Source organism: Pyxicephalus adspersus, chromosome 3 (assembly GCF_032062135.1).
Source record: "Pyxicephalus adspersus chromosome 3, UCB_Pads_2.0, whole genome shotgun sequence".
In the NCBI taxonomy this organism is placed as follows: Eukaryota; Metazoa; Chordata; class Amphibia; order Anura; family Pyxicephalidae; genus Pyxicephalus; species Pyxicephalus adspersus.
This window is the reverse complement of record NC_092860.1, coordinates 33587217-33606284: the sequence shown is the minus strand read 5'-3', so window position 1 is coordinate 33606284 and position 19068 is coordinate 33587217. Positions and strand designations below refer to the sequence as shown.

General features: G+C 36.3%; 1 protein-coding gene across 2 annotated transcripts; it reads left to right on the top strand.

The window, feature by feature from the left end:
• The first annotated feature begins 1051 nt into the window (after nt 1-1051).
• CFAP95 (cilia and flagella associated protein 95) lies at nt 1052-14736 on the top strand. 2 transcript variants are annotated; one of them, XM_072407048.1, is made up of 6 exons: nt 1052-1181; nt 3553-3664; nt 5540-5661; nt 6578-6646; nt 9938-9998; nt 14374-14736. In XM_072407048.1, exons 1-6 carry the CDS (start codon nt 1066-1068, stop codon nt 14554-14556), a joined length of 663 nt encoding a protein of 220 aa, XP_072263149.1. In that variant the 5' UTR covers nt 1052-1065; the 3' UTR covers nt 14557-14736. The 2 variants fall into 2 exon arrangements, with proteins under 2 accessions (XP_072263149.1, XP_072263148.1); XM_072407047.1 differs by having other exon boundaries at nt 14371-14736.
• Nucleotides 14737-19068: the final 4332 nt, after the last annotated feature.

The window sequence follows — 19068 nt, the reverse complement described above, 5'->3', positions numbered from 1 at the left end:
TGTGAAGCAAAAGCATTATGTGAGGGCACTCTAAGAAGCTTAAAATCATATGTGACCCTTTTTTGTAACACAACGCAGGCCATTGCACTCTCATATATTGTGGCTTGTTAAATAGAGGCCTAGTTTTAGCGTATTGGGTTGGAGATAAAATGAATGGCGATGCAACAAAGCAATGCATGTTACACACACATGTTAACCAGGGGTGTAGTGGGGCGGGAATGCTGTGCCCTCACTTTTTTCGGTAATGGCCATGCGTACCCACTCTTATTTTGCAAAGGATTTCTTGGTGGACCCCTCCACAGCTGCGGACCATCACAGGCTCGGGGCTGTGGGCAGGTTATCTCTCTGAACACAACCCGCCGACTCTCCCATCGCAGGCTCAGACCTGGGGTTCTGGTATCATGACGTCACTCTGGGGGAAGTTTCTTCCCCTTTGAGTGACACATAGGCAGGGGTGTAGTGGGGCGTAAACACATCATCACAGCCATATATATGGGAGCCCAGCCTAAGAATTCATTGACAGGTGCATATAACCTGCCTTTTACCTAATTAATTTAAGTTTTGCATTTTGATAGATTTGTATATAAACACAAAACCTGTTTAATGACAGCAAACCCCTGTGCCGCTAATTCTAACAGGTGACTGCAAAGAAGTAATGGAATGCTCTCCTCACTATATTCTGCTATTCTGGTAAAAATAATGTTTTATTTTACAAATGACTTTATTACACTGTGACAAGTCGGATAGTTTGTGACAACACTAGCTCATTGCATTCTCTATAAGGAGCACGGTGACGGCGGAGTGATCCACACAGACACATCTCCCGTTGGCGTCTCTGTCTCCATGGAGACTAAAAAAAGTGCACAATATTTTTCTTTTTTCTTCCCTCTGTATACTCAAAACCGGGTACGCAGCTTGTTATGTGTAATCCCTGGGTTGTTTCCTATTTTAGAAGCAATGAATTGACGTGAGCTATAATGTTATATGTATGAAGCAGCAGTGCGGATGAACACCTTATAAAGTTTCCTATCCCATTTCCGGTGGCAGAGAAGTGAGTGCTGCGCCATGGCCATGTATGTGATGGATGGCACATTGAGGGGGGAGATGCTGGAGAGGAAAGGATCGCTATACCTGCGCTCAAACCATATGCACTATAACAAGAGCACTATGGTGACTGGCTGGTAAGAGCACACACAGGATGACTGGCTTTATTTAGCAAGGGTACAGCTCACTTTTCTCTTTATGTTCCTTACTGCACAGCAAATATTATCATTATCCAATCTCCATGATATTAGATTGTAAGCTCTTCGGGGCAGGGTCCTCTCCTCCTCCTGTCTGTATCTGTCTGTCATTTGCAACCCCTATTTAATTGTACAGCACTACGTAATATGTTGGTGCTATATAAATCCTGTTTAATAACAACTTATTAATAATTACTATACCTTGAATACAATAAGTGATGTGTGAATGCCTAGCCACCATCGATCTGTAATCAAGGGCAGACATGGAAAGGTGCAAAGTGTACCACTACAGGGGGGCCCATACCCTTTTCAGCCAAAAGGAGGAGTTCGATAGGGGGGTCCCAAGGCAGTACTGCACAGAGGTCCACTATTGGCTATGTCTGCTGCTGCCTTGAGCCCAGTGCTCCATACCAATCACAATTTCCCTTGCTCCATTTAAAGCGGAAGTAAACCCAAAACAAAAAAATCACACCTTCAATCTCGCAGATCAGTCTGTTGGGAGATTTCTTCTATCGGGTCCTGCATTGTCCCAGTATCTGTCCTCGGCCCGGTGCAGAGGGAGCGCCAGGCGCCGACATCTTCTCCTTTTTTCTAATGCGTTCTTCCTACATCACCCAATCTGGCATTGTGCAGGCGTGAGATCAGGTGACATAGATGGGGAAAAACTAGGTATCTCGGGAGGCTCTGCGCTCCCATTCATTCTTGATTGCCTAGGTGATCGGCAATTAGGGGGTGGTGCTGCACCATTTTTTTTTTTAAACTATTGTTGCACTAAAAAAAAAACAAAAAAAAACAAAACAATTTTTACTGAATATAAAAGGGTTGTCTACAGACAAAAAAACATTTTTGAGTTTAGGTACGCTATTATGCATATAAATGCTGGGGTATGTTTCTGATACATATTAGAACCGGGAAGTCATCTGAATGAGCCATGAAACGTTTTCAGCATTGGAACATTGCAACATTGGAACTATTTCTAGCTATACTCCAGGCATATATAAAAGACACAAAATAATTTGTCCTATTACTAGCCCCTTATAATCTCTGTATAGCAGGGCTGGAATGAGGAAGAAGCAGCACATCATTCAGCTTAAGAAGAGAAAGAAAAAGTGATATAGAGATGAGTTTATCACTGTGCTTTTTCTTCCTTCACTGTCCAGTCTGGGATTATCCAGGGTGATCAGGAAAATAAGTAAAATACACCTAGCCATCAGACTAAGGCTGTGTTTAGTGGGAGGTTACTGCTTCCTAACTTCCCTGAACCCTCTCTCGGGGTGAGATGATCATGTAGCGTCTCACCCATAGAATGAATAGGGGTGTCAGGTTTAGTACAGGCTACTGCTGCCCACTGTAAAATACTCAAACTCTGTTTTTTGTGACCAAGCACAGTGATACAGGGGGTAGCCAAGCGACTAGCAAGGTGCAGGCTTACAGGAACTGTGTGGGAATCGTTGTTCCTTCTGCCAGTCTGAACGTAGTCTAAGGATGTCCAGCGGGTTAAAAGAAGGACTGCTTGGAAAGTCATTGGCGTAACATTAAAGCAAACCTGTTTTTTTATTTTTGTAATGTGGCAATTCCTTTTTTTATGTTCTATTTGGCTGGAGATCTTCTAATATGATGCATTCCTATAGTAGGTTTAGCTATGTGCTGATTTATTTATGTAATGTTTAACCATGTCTGCTGTCATACCTGCATACGTCCCTTTTAAACAGAGAAATGTTAACATTTCTGCTATGGGCCTGTTGAGTTGGCAATACTCTTTTTATTACTTATTTAATTCAGGAACTTTAAATCGAACTACAAATGACCTTTCTTTTTGCTGTATTATTATGAATTCATGTATTCTTTTTTAAAGATCATAAAAACTGTTAGTTTCTAACAGTTTAGAAACACTCACTGTTTACATGAGAGGGATGGTAGTCTGCCAAGTTTCTGCTTTTATAGGAAAACATAGTTCCTCTGTCTGTGATCTTTAAAAATCAATTCCTTCACGTAATCAAAACTGCAGAGATGAATGATGGCTTGTTTAAAGTGCCTTTGCTACTTGTTTGGAGTATGTTAATACTTTTGTGTTCATTATCTATTCAATCATGCACTCTATTCTTCACATCAGGTGAATTTGTAACTTTTACACAATGTAAGCACCAACATATTACGCAGCTATGTACATTAAATAGGGGAAGCAAATGACAGACAAATACAGACAGTGACACAGAAGGAGGAGAGGACCCTGCCCCAAAGAGCTTACAGTCTAAGAGTGCATATTTTATTGAACTTTGAACCTTTGTTCCCATTTCATTTCCTCTTTTAGGCATCAAAATCGTGAAGCTGAACCTAAGGATTACGACGTTGGAGAAGCTCCTGTGGGCAAGAAGAATTTATGTCATTCTTCATATAGGAGATTTGGAAATGTAGATGCAGAAGTGAGTAGCACCTGACTTTATAAATGTGACTTCATATAGCAACTACCCTAATAGTTCAGGGATTTAATGGAATGAAAGGAATGGGTATATGATGGAAGGTAAATATTTTAGCTCTAACAAAGATGATCTTACCCTTGGTTTATTATTATGACACCTTAAGGGCTCATATTTAAGGGTATTCTTTTTTTAATTCTGTGTTTGCTATTAGCATGCAAGTGCGTGAGTTCAAATGGTAAATGCATCGTTTGGCAAAAAAAAGGTAAAGTCAATGGTGTTTTGCTGATATGCATTGAGGTTCATTTCAAACATATCAAACACAGGAATGCAACATTCATCAACATAAGCTGTATGATAGTAAAGGAAAACTCCAGCTAAAACCTTTTGTTTAGATTGAATAGGTGGTTTGCTGTCTTTACTTCCACTGACAACAAAAATAGCAGGTCAGAGAAAATCAGGAACACAGAGAGCAGTTAAAAGACAACTGAGGTTCTTTCTCCTAGCATTCGTTTTAATGCCCAATGCATTAGAAACAAGGAAGACACTGGGGAAAGAGAGAAAGCATCAAGAACTAAATTCCTTATTGGAGCAGTAAAGAATAACACATTGTCAGTACTGGAACATTGTAAACTCAGAGATAGCTTGCAATAATATTTAATTATGCTTTATATACTTGCATACTAGCTGGTATTGAAAGATGTCACCTAAAACAGTTGTAACCACACTACAACCTCACTCCTAGTCTGAACATAGCCTAATTGTTTTGTGAATGTCCTATATTCCTTTAGTAAATCAACCCCAATGTCTACCTATTGTAGATTACCTAAAGTTGCAGGAACACAGCCTTGCAAAAATGGATGTCAGGTAGTAACACCCCTTGTAATCCAAGCCAGATCATACAGCAAAAATGAGCAGATTCCAAGCATCCACACATAATCTATGTGAGCAGGTAGATTTGTATGCAGGCAGAATGATTCTATATTGTAACTTTTGTTTTTGTTCTTTTTTTGTTAATAAATGTAACTAATGACATAATGCCATTTTTTTAACAAACATTTCACTATTGTACTATACTGCAGCCAACCTGTTATCTTTGCATAACATAGAGGCGATATGATTGATGCCAATATGATGATGACATTGATATGATGATTGTTGAGAAACTTGTCTGAGTTTTTTCTTTTGTTAACACAAGGGGGCGCACTAACACTTGATGCTAAATGGGGTTATGATTACTCAGCGCCACATTTATTTTTAGCAGTGTTGGAACAAAGAATTGTCCTGTAACAATTTTTATATATGTGCTAAAATAAAAAGAAATATTTGCAGCTGGATAATTTTACAGTTCACTGCAAATGATTAAAACCATTTAGATGTGGCCTAAAATTATTACAGGAGAGTAAAATGTGCTTTTTATACAGGGATATTACAAAAAAAAAAAAAAAAGCTTTTTGTGCGTAAATAAATTTTGTGGTCCGCGGGGTCCAAAAGTTTGGCGACCACTGGTCTATAGGTAATTTCTGAACTTTTCTTAGAAAGTTATTCATTGGATGTTAAGCCTTGAGACCACCTACTGGTCATTACTCAACACTGCAGCTCAGGTCATGCTGCAGCATACAACTGCCCTTAATCGGAAGTGTTTAAATAGACGTTAGTGTATTCAGCCTTTTCCCAATCAATGGTATTTAGCTGCAGATGATTTAGATTTTGATTTTTGGACTACTCACCGGTTTAATTTCAATCTACAACTTGCACAGACTTTTTGTCTGTTTTTGGAGCTTGTTTATTCATGGGACGCTCACAGTAGTATGGCTACATATATCTATATGACATCTATATAACATATAATCTATATAACATACCATTTTTTTTTATTAGGACTGGAATACTACAACACAACAACATTTATCTCAGATTAATTTAAAAGATGAATATCAAGTCAGAGAGTTACCTAAACCAATGATCAATAAGGACAACATTGGCATTCTAGATATTAGGAGGTAAATTTTTATTTGTAATTTTTCTGAATTGTTGCTTTGTTATCAAAGTGAATCTTTAGACATGTAGCTAAATACAGGACATAAATACATGCATTTTTTACTGTACTTCCTGCCACACACACGATTAGGCATTTTGGCCATGAATTTTTGTGACACACACCTTTGTTAGTCAGTAGGATCATCTTGCTACATTACCCCCTCCTGGTTTAGTATTACTGATTACATATTAGGCATTTATTCTTCCCAGCTCAGCTCACTGCTCATTGGACGGAGGTGAACATTCTGATTTACTATCAATTCGGTAGGCTAGGAATAGAAAGTTGACATAGCAAGCTGAACTAGGAATAGGAAATTCTTACTGCATACGGTATAATAATATATTGTAACGACAAGGCAAATGGTTAGATCCCCTTAATGTTATTTTTTTGTATCCCATTAGTAAGATTTGCCAATACTTTTTGACCTAGCAATCAAAGAGGTCATCAGAAATCTATTCAAAGTAAAGTAAAAGGCCTTCTCAAAACCTGGGTTGTAAGTTATGTTCTTTGTTGAAAGGTTTGCCCTTAAATCCTGTTCTATTAACAGCTGTAAACGTTTGGATTTACCATCACTTCCTTTCAATGTGGCAGTAGTCACCAAGACCCATAGATAAGGTGCATATCCCTAACATATACAGATATAAAGGGGTATTCTTTGTGTGTCTGTAGCACATATTCTTGGATAGACCAAAGCATGGACATTTTATCAATATCTTTATTCACATAACTGTGTGTAATTCATGGCTTATTTTTTGAATGCTCCAGGATAATATTTTCTAACCATACACTGAAGAAGAAATAAAAAGTAAGCTGCTCAAAAAACTTTGTAGCAGTTTAAAAAATTGACACCTTACACATAATTAATGTATGCTTTTCAGGCAAACTGGATGTCCAGATAAAGGATTTGGAGCTGTTTTGCCACACCATAGTCAAGATCATAAGAAAATGTAAGTTTACATATTTCACCTAATTAATATAAAATTCTCCAGGGCTGAAGGGGGTTCACTTTCATAGGTGAAGCTGGGTGATCCAGCAAACCTGAAATTAATGTCCATTTTGCTATTTGTTAGTAAATGTTTTGAATCCTGGACCAGATCAATTCCAGGTTTGCTGGATCACCCAGCTTCACTGATAAAAAGTGTATTCTCCCCAGTCTTGGAGAGCTTTAATAAATCCGGCTCATTGTGTCAACATTATTAAAATTCTAAATTTATTTTTGTTATGTTTTATGCCTCAATGGAATAAGTAACAATACAAGTGATTATCAATTGTTCTAAAATACCAATGTAGCACAGTACCAAAACCATTACATAATTGTGATATTACACCTAGTAGCTACTGTATTCGGTACATCTTATTTATCACATATAACATACTAAAAAAGGAAATTAGCAACTACATGCACTAGTAATGTTCAAGTAATAAATATATATATATATATATATATGTATATGTATATATATGTATATGTATATACTTACATGATTTATTTTCCTATATATATATATATATATATTGAAACATAGATAATGTAGGTTTAAGACAACAAGCGTGAAACTATGCAGTGAAATTAAAGATTGGTCACATATTTTATCTGACATATATATTTAGATTTTTTACAACAAACTACACCAATGCTACTTTAGTGCTGGGAAACATGCAGTTTACTTATAACATGGCACCACCTCACCTGTTACAGTCACTGTTGTGTTATTAGATTTTTCAAATTACCTGAAGGTGCCATAGGAATTAATTTTTTTTCTAGATGTTTTTGTAATTGAACTAAAAAAATAGGGCATGCACACTTCATAGGGCTCTAGTTATAAAACAGGGATTCATTACACTCTCTCATAGGAATCTTCCAGGTCCATGTGTTTTAATGGCAATGGGAATGTCAGACTCTCTGTTTTATAAATAGAGCCCATAGATTTGAGAACTTCATCCAACAAATGGCCATTTTTTAATCAGAATTCAATTTTCTACTTTACTTGTAATATATTTGTATCTGTTTCAAACAGGATTTTACCTGTTTTCAAACAAAATTCATCAAATACGATTCATCCATGTAAAATTTTCACCAAACAGGCTTTGTCTTGTATCTGTTCTTCACAGGGAAAGTGCATTCTATACTATTCATCCTATTTATCACTAACTATGTCAAGATTTCTCCTGAAATTCACCAAACATGGACTGTTATTAATATCTATTTAATATTTAACCTCCTGAGCGTTACACTGAGGTCTAGATTTCTGTACCAAAAGTGATCCACTGTTTTTCATGAAATTTTTTTTTAAATTGTAGACCTGTAACTTACAGAAATATGTCCGAACAAGGGTTCTAGTAGATAATATGAATATAAAAAGAGATCGGCGGACGATCATCGATGGAGGACGACGCTGGATGAGCACAGGGGGACCAGGTAAGTATGGATGTACAAAATCTCGGGCTTAACCATCCTTGCAGTTTTTTTTTGCCCGAGCGAAGGTCGGGCTTAACTGCAAGGTGGTTAAATAGTTATAAAATAGTTAATAACTATTTTAGGTTTTGAGTTGAATATATTTTTAAAAGTTCTTCTGCATTTTTGGAGTTGTATATTTTTAGTTTATAGAGGATGCTGAACCAATTTTTACAGGCTAAGCACTTTAATGATTTTATCTTTTCTTTTCTTCACTATAAAAAAATACATACTACCCACTTTTTTTTCCAGCACCAACCAGCAGACTGATATTTACAAGCAGTAATATGCAATCTCCTGCTATCCTAATAACAGCCCACATGCCTTACAACATTTGGGGTTTCTTTGAAAAGTTTTCCTCCAAAGAACTGTTGGCCTTATGCTTCTGTATATCTGTACTTATAAGGTGCTTTAAAGTTGGGCAAATTTTAAAAACTGTGATTTAAGCTACAGTGGGCTGGAACAAAGCTCATACCTTAGCTTAGTGTGGCAGTATGTGGAGATATAGCCTAACTTTGTAAAACCTTTGTCTGTATTCCTTTATTCATTTCCTATAATTTTTAGCTTTTATATTACCATGCTGTGAAAGTGGCAGCTACAGAGTTTACCATACTTAATGTTCTATTTCAGTAAATGTTTGTTTGAATGTTATTACAATTAATTCTGTGCAGCTATAACCACAGAAAGTTCACAATTGCATTTTCTTATGGCATACATTACAATTTTGTAATGCACATCAGTTAGACAAACAGCAACAAAGGTATCTTGTTAATCATTCCTGCATTGTGTAGAATAATCAAACACAACTGGACTAAGGATGAGAAAGCTAGACTTGCCTCTGCTATAAATAAAAAGCACAAAGAATATATACTGTGAAAAAATCATTAGGAGTTAAAGTAATAAATATATTCCAGATCTAATAAATGTTCCAGTCCCAATGAGGTCAAGCAAACATCCTAATGAGTAAATAACAGTAATACTGTTAATAAATCGGCAATGTCATGTCTGGGTAATGAATTGTAATATAGTACTGTACTTGTGTTTTTGAGGTTTTTTAGTTGTTATTAAAGTAAAAATGGTAACAATGGGCCAAATGTAGCCAAAATGTAATTACAGATAGAGTAGACAATGGGTCTTAAGAGGTAAAATTTTTACTGTTGCTTTGCCCTTTTAAAATTATTTATTTTAAAAAGAAATATAATAAATGCCTTTAGCACCATTTGAACATATCCATTACTGTGAAAACCCCATAGCTTAAAATAAGGTTCACATTGTTTTGGTAAAAATTAAATGGTAGGGAACACAGGCTGAAAACAAACCAGCTTCTGTTATTTCAGATTTTTTCCAAAAAAGCAAAGTGGTACCGTGTTTCCCCGATGATAAGGCAGGGCCATCAAATAAGACAGCCCCCCCTTTTTAGGTAAAAATCTGTGTACTGTAGTCTTCTTCATGGGTAAATAAGGCATCCCCCTGAAAATAAGCCCTAGAGCATATTTTGGCCTTCAAAAAAAAAATAAGACAGTATCTTATCATCGGGGAAACAGGGTATAATAAAGTTGTCATTGTCAGATTTTTTCTTTGCAAATAGAAGAGTGAAGCAGCTTTTAGGACATAGAATGATTCATCAGGACAAAATATACAAAATGTCACAATTCAGTTGCACTATGACTAAAACCGGTAGTATCCAAAGTATTAAATATTATGAACTATTTCTGTAAATATAAACTTGCATTCAACTTTCATTTGTTGATTCTAATTATTTTGCTGTTTGTTCAATGTGTAGACATCTGGACACAACATATATCAGAGACTATGTGGCCCCTTATCCTTACACAACAACTTTAGTAAGTATTATGGTTTGGTTACATATTTGTTTATTTTAGTTTAAAGTATTACTCAAATTGAAGTGTTTGTTATTGGTTCTATTTTACTTGTGTATGTAACATGGTGGGTTGAGTTACTTGCTATTGTTTAGGGTTGATTATCAACAGAAGCTGTTCTCTTAGCAAAATGAATTAAATGTTAGAGAAGAGAGACTTAAAAATTGAAGCCTAACTCCGACTTTATATATATAAATGATTAATGTGTGTTGTGTGTATATAAAGGTTGTAAATTAGGATAAAGGAGGGAATTCCTGAAACATCAAACAACAATCCCTGGAGGGCCAACAGAATAATTATCAAACTGTGGCATAGGACGGATTCAAGGAAAAGGTGGTGTTGTAGATATGAAAGGATCTTTTCTAAGGTCAAAATATAATTGTACAGTTTGGGCTTTTGCCAGGGGTAGTTCCAAATGTCATAGGGAGTATTATTGGCCTAATATTTGAAGCTCCAGTTGATATCAACATAAAATAACGTTTCTTAAGGACTTAAGGAAGTAGACCTTATCTCTGGCATGCAGGAAAGCAGAACTATAAAGGGGATGTTAGTTGTTTGTAGACTAAGAAAGAGTGGTATTAGGATCCTTCCTTTTTCAGGATCATACGAATGTGTAAAATAGCTCTGCCAGTCTACCAAAAGTAGATTTCAACAGTTTGTTTCCTATTTCATTTTTTTCCTTGATATAACAAAATCTAGAGATGTGCAGTCAGATTGCATAGGCAGAATGCTCTGTGAACTCAATCGTATGTCAACCGCTGACATTGGTGTTAAAATACTTGTAGAAGGCATAGTGGAAAAAGATTGTTCTTTTCCATTTCCTAACCTAATGTTCATTCACTTTGGCAAATATATCTTACTGCACAGATTACCTAAATCAAACAATTCGAGTAGGTCTTCAATTGCCCTGGAAATGTGTGAACAACAGGAGGAGGCAACCTCTGCGGAAAGGAGATGTTTAGATTTGAGCCACTTTGCGGGAGAGTTACATTGCCCCATACCTTGATGTGTCGCCTGTCACAGACTTTTTAGCAAGAAAGCTGGTGTTTTTCAAGGCTTCTCTCCCATAGCGAGTTTGCTATCTTGTCACTGTCATAGTTCAGACACAAAGTTCTTATCTTTTAACTGAAGAAAAAAAAACATATACACATTATCAGCTCAAAATGTTATTAATTTTACTGATCAGTGTAGAACAGCATAACATTATCAGTGAGATGTTTCTTTCTCCTTCTATCCCAAGTCTGTTGCAGAGTCAGCCCAATATTTGTTCTTGAAATGATTCTATTACACAGTGAATATATCCATGATACTACACACAAAGAGGGATTGTGCATGCTCACTGGACCACACAAGATGTTGGCAAACATTTTCATATTTTATCTGTTAGAACATACAACCATAAATAATACCTAATTTTTTCTTTAACTTTGGAAGCATTTCAGTTTAACTGTTTTGTTTTTAAAACTTTGAACTTTTTAATAGCAAGTATATTTATATTACCAAGTTGTGTCTAATGTTGAATGGCTTAAGAGTTATTTGTTGTTGAAACGTGACCATGTCAGTATGTGATATCTATACAGATGTTAAAGAGAACACATCAACAGTTTTACTCCAAAGAAATAATTTATATGCAGCAGATATTATTTACTAAAGTTTCTCAAAATTAAGTTTTCTCTACCACTCCCAACGTACCATACTTTGTTCTAAAAATAATAATACTCCGTTATGTTGATTATGATTATTAATTACCATTTGTTGTGCAGCCAAAAGATAGTTTATAGTTACATCTTTCTAGTAACTCATATTTTGATTTGCTTACATACTGACAAGAGGGTGAAATAAGCTCCCAAGAATTGTTACCAAATATTTTGGCAATAGAAAAAATTCTAAAAGAATAATGTTGTTTTTCTAATATTCAGAAATTATACACAATCCTTTTACATATCAAAATTCAAAGTTAGATTAAAGCTCATATTTGTGCAATTGTTGTTTTTTCCCATGTTTTTTTTATCCTATTCTTTTAACCAAGCAATTACTTATAGGGCGGTGGGTGGGGGAAAGTATTCTTGGGGTTCAACTTTACTTCTGCTTTATGTAACTGCATGCCCATGGCACCCTTCAATACTTTAAGACCTTTTAAAACTTTCCTTGACAGTACAAGTACTTTTATCCTGGAGTATTTGACATTTCTGGGAATTTAGTTGAGGGATCAACCAGTGTCTACAGATATGTAGGTCACCACTATACACTGTTAAAAACTATCTATATCTATGTTTATATCCAGCAACACTAGTTCCATGTTATTTAGGATGAAATCAATAAAACATATCCCAATAGCAACTGCATTACTTTATTCTGGTATTGTAGATCCGTATGGCCTTTAGAAACAGTTACTGCTGATAACGAAGTAGCAAACATAGTACAGTTCAAATGCCTAGATTGTCACAGAACAATTTGAAAGTACAGATTCTGGTTATAATCAATCACAGTGTAGCCTTTCTAAAACAGAAGATAATGAATGTCTCATTTCTATTACAAATCCAAAAGATAGTAAAATGCTATACTTACCCTTTCTCTTTGTTTCTGAGCAAATGCAACATTCAGGATTCCTGCTTAACAGTATATATACAACCTGTGATTGACAACACACTCATGATCCTGGTAATGGCCAGCAGCTGAGCTAGTATGAAGAACGCAGCATGGACGTGAAACACTCAATTTCTTGCATGCATTGCTCTCTTGCTGGCGATGGCATTTTCCAGCATTTTGGCAGCAATATGCCACAACTTCCTTCTGAAACCAACAAGGAAGTTACACATGCACTGTTCTCCCTGTATATTTTAGTGATCATTGTAAGTGGTGTGACATCAGCCTAATATTACTATATAGACCTTTATTCCAAAGAAGTGTGGTGTCTGGAACCCATTGCTTTACTTGCATAGGACTTGAGGATAAACAAAAAGTTTAACCAGGTTATGCTGATGTGGCCTAAAAAGTACCAAAAGGCTCACAAATACATAGGTGTTAAATACAATAATGAAAATACAGGAAAGAGTATCAAATAAAATATTGAACAGAATATACATTCTGTGGTAAGAGCAGATACTCATCCAGTTCCTAATATTGTTTACCAGAGCGATGACACTGCATTCTATTTATGAAATGTTTTTATCCACTCATACAACTTTTACCTTGGATTCACTCATTTTTACATATTACGTTCCGTTGGAAAAATATTTCTGATTGATTAAATCTCTCCAAGACTGGAAAGGATACACTTTTATCTGTGAAGCTGGGAGATCCAGCAAACCTTGAATGGATCTGGTCCAGGATTGAAATCATTTGCTAACAAACAGCAAATGACTTTTAAGAAATCCATTCCAGGTTTGCTGGATCATACAGTTTCACTGATGAAAGTGTATCCTCTTTAGCCCTGGAGAACTTTATTAACTCAGGCCCAATGTGTGAATTTTATGTTAAAGTTTTGTGAATCTTACAAATATCTGTAAACATTTATAAATAAACACGAATACATTTTTTTATATAATTGTATTTGTTGTAAGAAGGTACCTTAAAAGTCCTTTAGGAGTAATGTGGTACCATTAATTACAATTCAATCTTAAATACATAGTAAATCTTTCTTTCAAAGAGAATTTTACTCCCCATACTGCATTTTGATTTTCTTTTATGAACAATATTGCAAAAGAGAATTGGTTTCTGTGTATTGTAATGTAAGGGGAAGAACTTGATAGCCTGCTGTGTAGATTCCTTTCCTGAAGACCCCAAAAGATAAAAAATTATTATTATTATTAGTAAACAGGATTTATATAGGGCCAACATATTACACAGCTCTGTAATGACATGTTTCATCAGAGTCCAGTTTCTGCAATATCGTGATGTGCATACATTCCTAAAGCAGAAATGTATAAACAGTAAATGAGCAAGCAGTGCTTAAGATCTGTCTGTTGTTATGGAGAGATGTTCACTTCATAAAAAAATTGCACTTGGGAATTGGCATACTTATGTCTTTTTTTATTGTAAAGATATAACTTAAAGGCAGCTGTTGTTGCTTTGGAGCTGATCCTCAGATCTTCATGTAGCTAAGTTGGTAAATAAGCAATACATGCAGCATGGAACCCCAGAGGGAGAACATGAGAATAGATTTTGGAACAACTTTGCCTTATTAACAAATTTTTCCACTATCTGTACTTTTTACCCCTTTTCTTCCTTCAAGCAATGCAGATTTTACGATTTAACTGTGTGATAATTTGATTAACTATTCATTTATTCTGTTTTTTTTAATGTTTTAAGCAAATGTATGTTTGTGTTTATCTAGCAGAAAGTTCAAGAAGTCCCAGACAACTCTGCAGCCTACAAGAAATGTCATTCCCAGTTTACGGACACAGCAGACTATAGAAGGCATGGCAGAAACACCTGGCAAGATGAAAGTGGATTGTATGCCAATAGACAAATCAAGCAGTTGGTGTTAAAACCATCCTGTCCAATAACACCATACTTGTGAGGATGGCATGTACAATCATGTGCATCATTTAGTTCTTTATTTTACCATGTTTTACTGACAATAATATTGGAACTGTTTTTATGAAATATCAACAAACCTAGAAAACTGGAAGTGGAAATACACATTTTAATATTGATTGTCTTGCAACAGGATCTCCTGATTAAATTCATTTCATGGAGAGTCACTTGTTCAGGTTATTTTTCCAAATATATGTGTAAAATCTAACAGATAGCACATAGTACAAAAAAATCTGTCTCTGAAATATTCAAGAAACTGCCTACACAATAAACTGTCAGTACCACAAACTTCAGACTTTGCCTAATAAGATTTATTAGGTAAAACAAATATGCCTAAATGGTTTGAAGTGGTCATGTAAAGTTGGCCATGTAAGATTTGTGCCCAGCACCAGTGCTCACCAGATTCCAGTCCCTCAATCTAATGCCGCATTCTTCACCTATAGCAAGCTTCAACTCAGCCTTGGGAGGCTATTTGTGCCTTCTCAGCACAAGGTTGCCCCCTGGACTTCTGTGCACACAGGATGGCATCTGGGGACTGACCAAGGACCAGGAGCCCACTGGTAATGCAGTACAAAGGTTCCAGCAGAGAAAAGTCCAGAATACAGATTCAGGGGTCATACACAGGTAAACAGTCCACCAAATGAGGTATCAAAGGGTTTAGACAAAGCCGAGTCGGGGGCACAGGCATAGGTCAGTCCAGGCAGCATAGAAACTAAGGGTCAGCAACAGTAAACACAGAGATAAGTAAACATGAGAGATAAACACACCAGTAGCAAGTCCGCTAAGCTCAAGGCTACAACAGGCAACTGGTGACTGTGAGCAGAGAGGCTATAAATTCTTAGCAATTGCAGGGCACTAATCTGCTCCTATAATCCCCTTTAGCTGTGCACATTCGCAGAATATGTGCTGGGGATGCCAAGAAGTTACATCTCAGGCAGCACAACTAAAAGGAAGCAGAAGATGCTTTGAGCTGCATTGCAGAAAATAGGCAACTAATCATGTTCCTTCCTGCTGTGAGTGAAATCACCAGAGAGAATAAACGGGGCGTGTTATACTGTGGTGTCGCACAGCATGGGATCACTGGCCAGTTAGGCATCTTCTAACAGTCCACATGACATTTACCCCAAAATGACACTGGGAATTTAATAAAGGAAACCCTAACAGACATAAAAACAGAGCAACCTTTACTGGCTAACAATTCTGAAAATGCTAGGTTCCTGGCTTTATAATTAAACTTTCTGGTTTCCACTTTATAGGTCTCTTATCTAAGCAAATATGATGATGACTTCTGACTTTCCTGTTATGCATATTTGCTTGTGATCTATGGCTCAGATAGAAATCAAACTATTAGGACAGCATAACAGCAAGACTAATAGCATTATTAGAAAAGTGTAACCAGTGGCAGGCGACATATTTTGAAAAACAAGCAGAAATCACCTAACCAAAGTCAATACTGTAACCATATTGGAGGATAAAGGCTTCTACATGCGTAAGCACATTGAGCATCTGTATGGAATACAAATAACTGAAAAGCACTTCAGAATTAGGTGCAGCACAATGCTGTCTCGTAGAATCTAATGATCCCCCCAAGATCCCACCGGATACCAATTTGTACCATCATGGCTGGAGGGCTGTGAGTGTGGGTGAAGACCCTTAAAATGGGGGCATCCTTCCACATTTGTGGTCCATTGCAAAAAATGTGAATGAGAATGTGTAATGGCAATAGAATTAAAACTAATGCATGTAAAACTGGAACAGTATCTATAGACCTATACTATACTGTAGTCAGACAAACATGAGGTCGCTGTAGGACAGTTCCAGGATTTCCTAATTGTGAATGTTTTCACAATTTATCATCAGTTTAGTAAAATTACATTATCACGTAAGTCATGTGAGGAGAGATGAGTGAAACCAGGGTGAGTGAAAACCGTATGTAGCACGCAGAGAGGGAAAAAAGCTCTGAGGATGTTTACACTGGTCATATGCTTTCACTTAACTTATTTTGTCAGAGTGGAAAGAAAAAGTTTTTGTGTTTCTCATAGCAACTGATTAATTGTATTAATACATTTACAAACTAGCACAAATTGCTTTTGATCTGCTGACATCTTACCCTGTTCAGTAACGTCCTGATTATATTTTGAATCATTTTTTCATTACATATCTTATTTTTAATCTAGTGAGACCATTTCATTCTCTCTCTTTACTGTGCAATACAGACAGATAATGGCTGGTAGGAGGGATTAACAAGGTGCTGTACATAGCCAAAAAACATCCACCTACCTCATACTGATACTGAAGATCTATGACTGAATGGACTGGAACCAAATGAATGAAAAGGCATATCAGGGTCAGGAAACCAGCGAGGAAATGGCTAGAAAATGCTGGATGTCCTTTAGCCATAAAAAGGGTAAGCTCTGTTTAATATGCTGCAGTTTTTATTGCACACTACAACAAGTATAACAAGCTGACTTCATTAAAATTAAAGTAAGCCATTTCCATTTGTGCAAGGTGGAAGATAAGGCTGAAGTTCAGATTTAAACTGTTTAAACAACTAATAAATCAGGGCCCTGTTGGCTAAAATACTGCGAGACCTTTTGACACAATTTATATTTCAAAGTTTTTATTTATTTTATCAGAAGGGGCGGGGGGGGCATAAAAGATAAGTATTTTATTTTCATACAGTTTAGAATGAAGAACATTTTCAAGAAATTATAAACAAGTAAAAAAGAAAATTACAAAATGAAACAAAGATGGGGGAGGTTGAGGGCGAACGGAGATCTTTAACAACGAGGTGCGAGGGGGTATATATTCTCACATCTACACAGGTGGAGGTCTTGAAGGGTAGTAGTCCAGCCAAGGATCCCAAGTGAGTTCAAAGATGTTGGGGTGTCCTTAAGAATACAAGTAAGTTTATCACTAACCATGATCCAGTTGAGTTTGGAGTATATGACCGCTAGAAAACTGGTTTGGGATTTCTATGCTTTAGCAAGTGCAATGTGAGCAGCCAAGAAGATGTATCCAAACAATCTTTTGATGAGTTTAGGCAAGGGCAATATTACTTTAATAAACAAGACAATCAGGGTTAACTAGTAGTGGTAAATTAAGAACAACATGAATTAAATTGAAGACATTCTCGGAGCTAAGGTACAGGACCACCAAATGTGCACCAAAGAACCTGTAGCTCCACAACCCCTAAAACACAACGAGGAGGATCTCTATGGCATGAACATGGTTTGGAGACCTGTTTCTATAAATTTGAAAACATTTAAAGGGGAGTAACATTTCAAGAAAAAGATTTGAAAAATGTTCAAGAACAGGAACATGAAAGAAGCATTAGAGGAAAAGGGATTGTTTTTTTTGTAATTTTGCATAATATAATTATGAGGACTAGAGATAAGCTAGACCCCTGTTGGTTTGCTAGACCTCATTGTGTTAGCACTTTTTCCCTATTGGAGCAAGTTGGATTTAGCTTCATTGTTTTATTTTTGCTTTCCTCTGGATCAACTCTGTGGATTTCAGTTTTGTAACCATCAGCTCTGATCCCCTAATGGATGATTTAACCTATGCTACTTGTGTTATACAGAAACATATGTTTTTTTTTTTACTAATGCCAGTCTAAAACCTTGTAATTTTTATTGGATCTGTTTTTAGACCAAATGGGATCTGGGGAAAGTTATGCGGGTGGTGGGTAGAAAGGCTATATATGTATATAAAAAAAATCTACAAAAGCAGATGTGATTATATCTGGAACTTGGTATTTGAAAGAATAAGCTATTTGAACTAAAAAAATAGTCAAACATAACTAAGCATCTAAGTGTTCTCTATTCTTATTGCACTTGCCGAATACACATGGTAGATTTTGCCATGTCAATCAGCTAGGAACAAGGGACACTTGAATACCCTGTTGGTACTAAATTAATTAATTTGTTTTCAGACTTGGGGTGGAAATGCTTCTTCTACAGTGTCAGGTAGTACAAGGCATCCGGCATACAGAACGGTATGCAGTGCAAGGTAGTACAGAGCTTTTAACATAACAAAAGACAAGATAGTTTATATACCCGGAAACCTGCAAAACATTTTTACATAAAATTGTTGGTAAAGTTTTACAGTTGCCTTGTGATAAATATGTATAACCTCTACCAATCTAGGTACCTTCTGATATACTATTGTTTGGAACAAAGCAGAAGATAGTGTCAATAAAATGGCTCTGAAATTTTCAAGAAAATCCAGAGACAGAGTAAAGATCAGGTTTAGTGATGCAGGGTTAGCCACAGCTGTGACCATGAGTGCAGCTTACTGTACACTACTATTTATTGGGATTTTTTCTTAGCGTTCACTCTGTAGGCCTGATTTAATAAAGCTCCCCCAGGCTGGAGAGGATACACTTTCATCAGTGAAACCTTGTGATCCAGCAAACATGGATTTCTTAAGTCATTTGCTATTTGCTAGCAAATGTTTTTAATCCTGGACCAGATTCATTCCAGGCTTTCTGGAT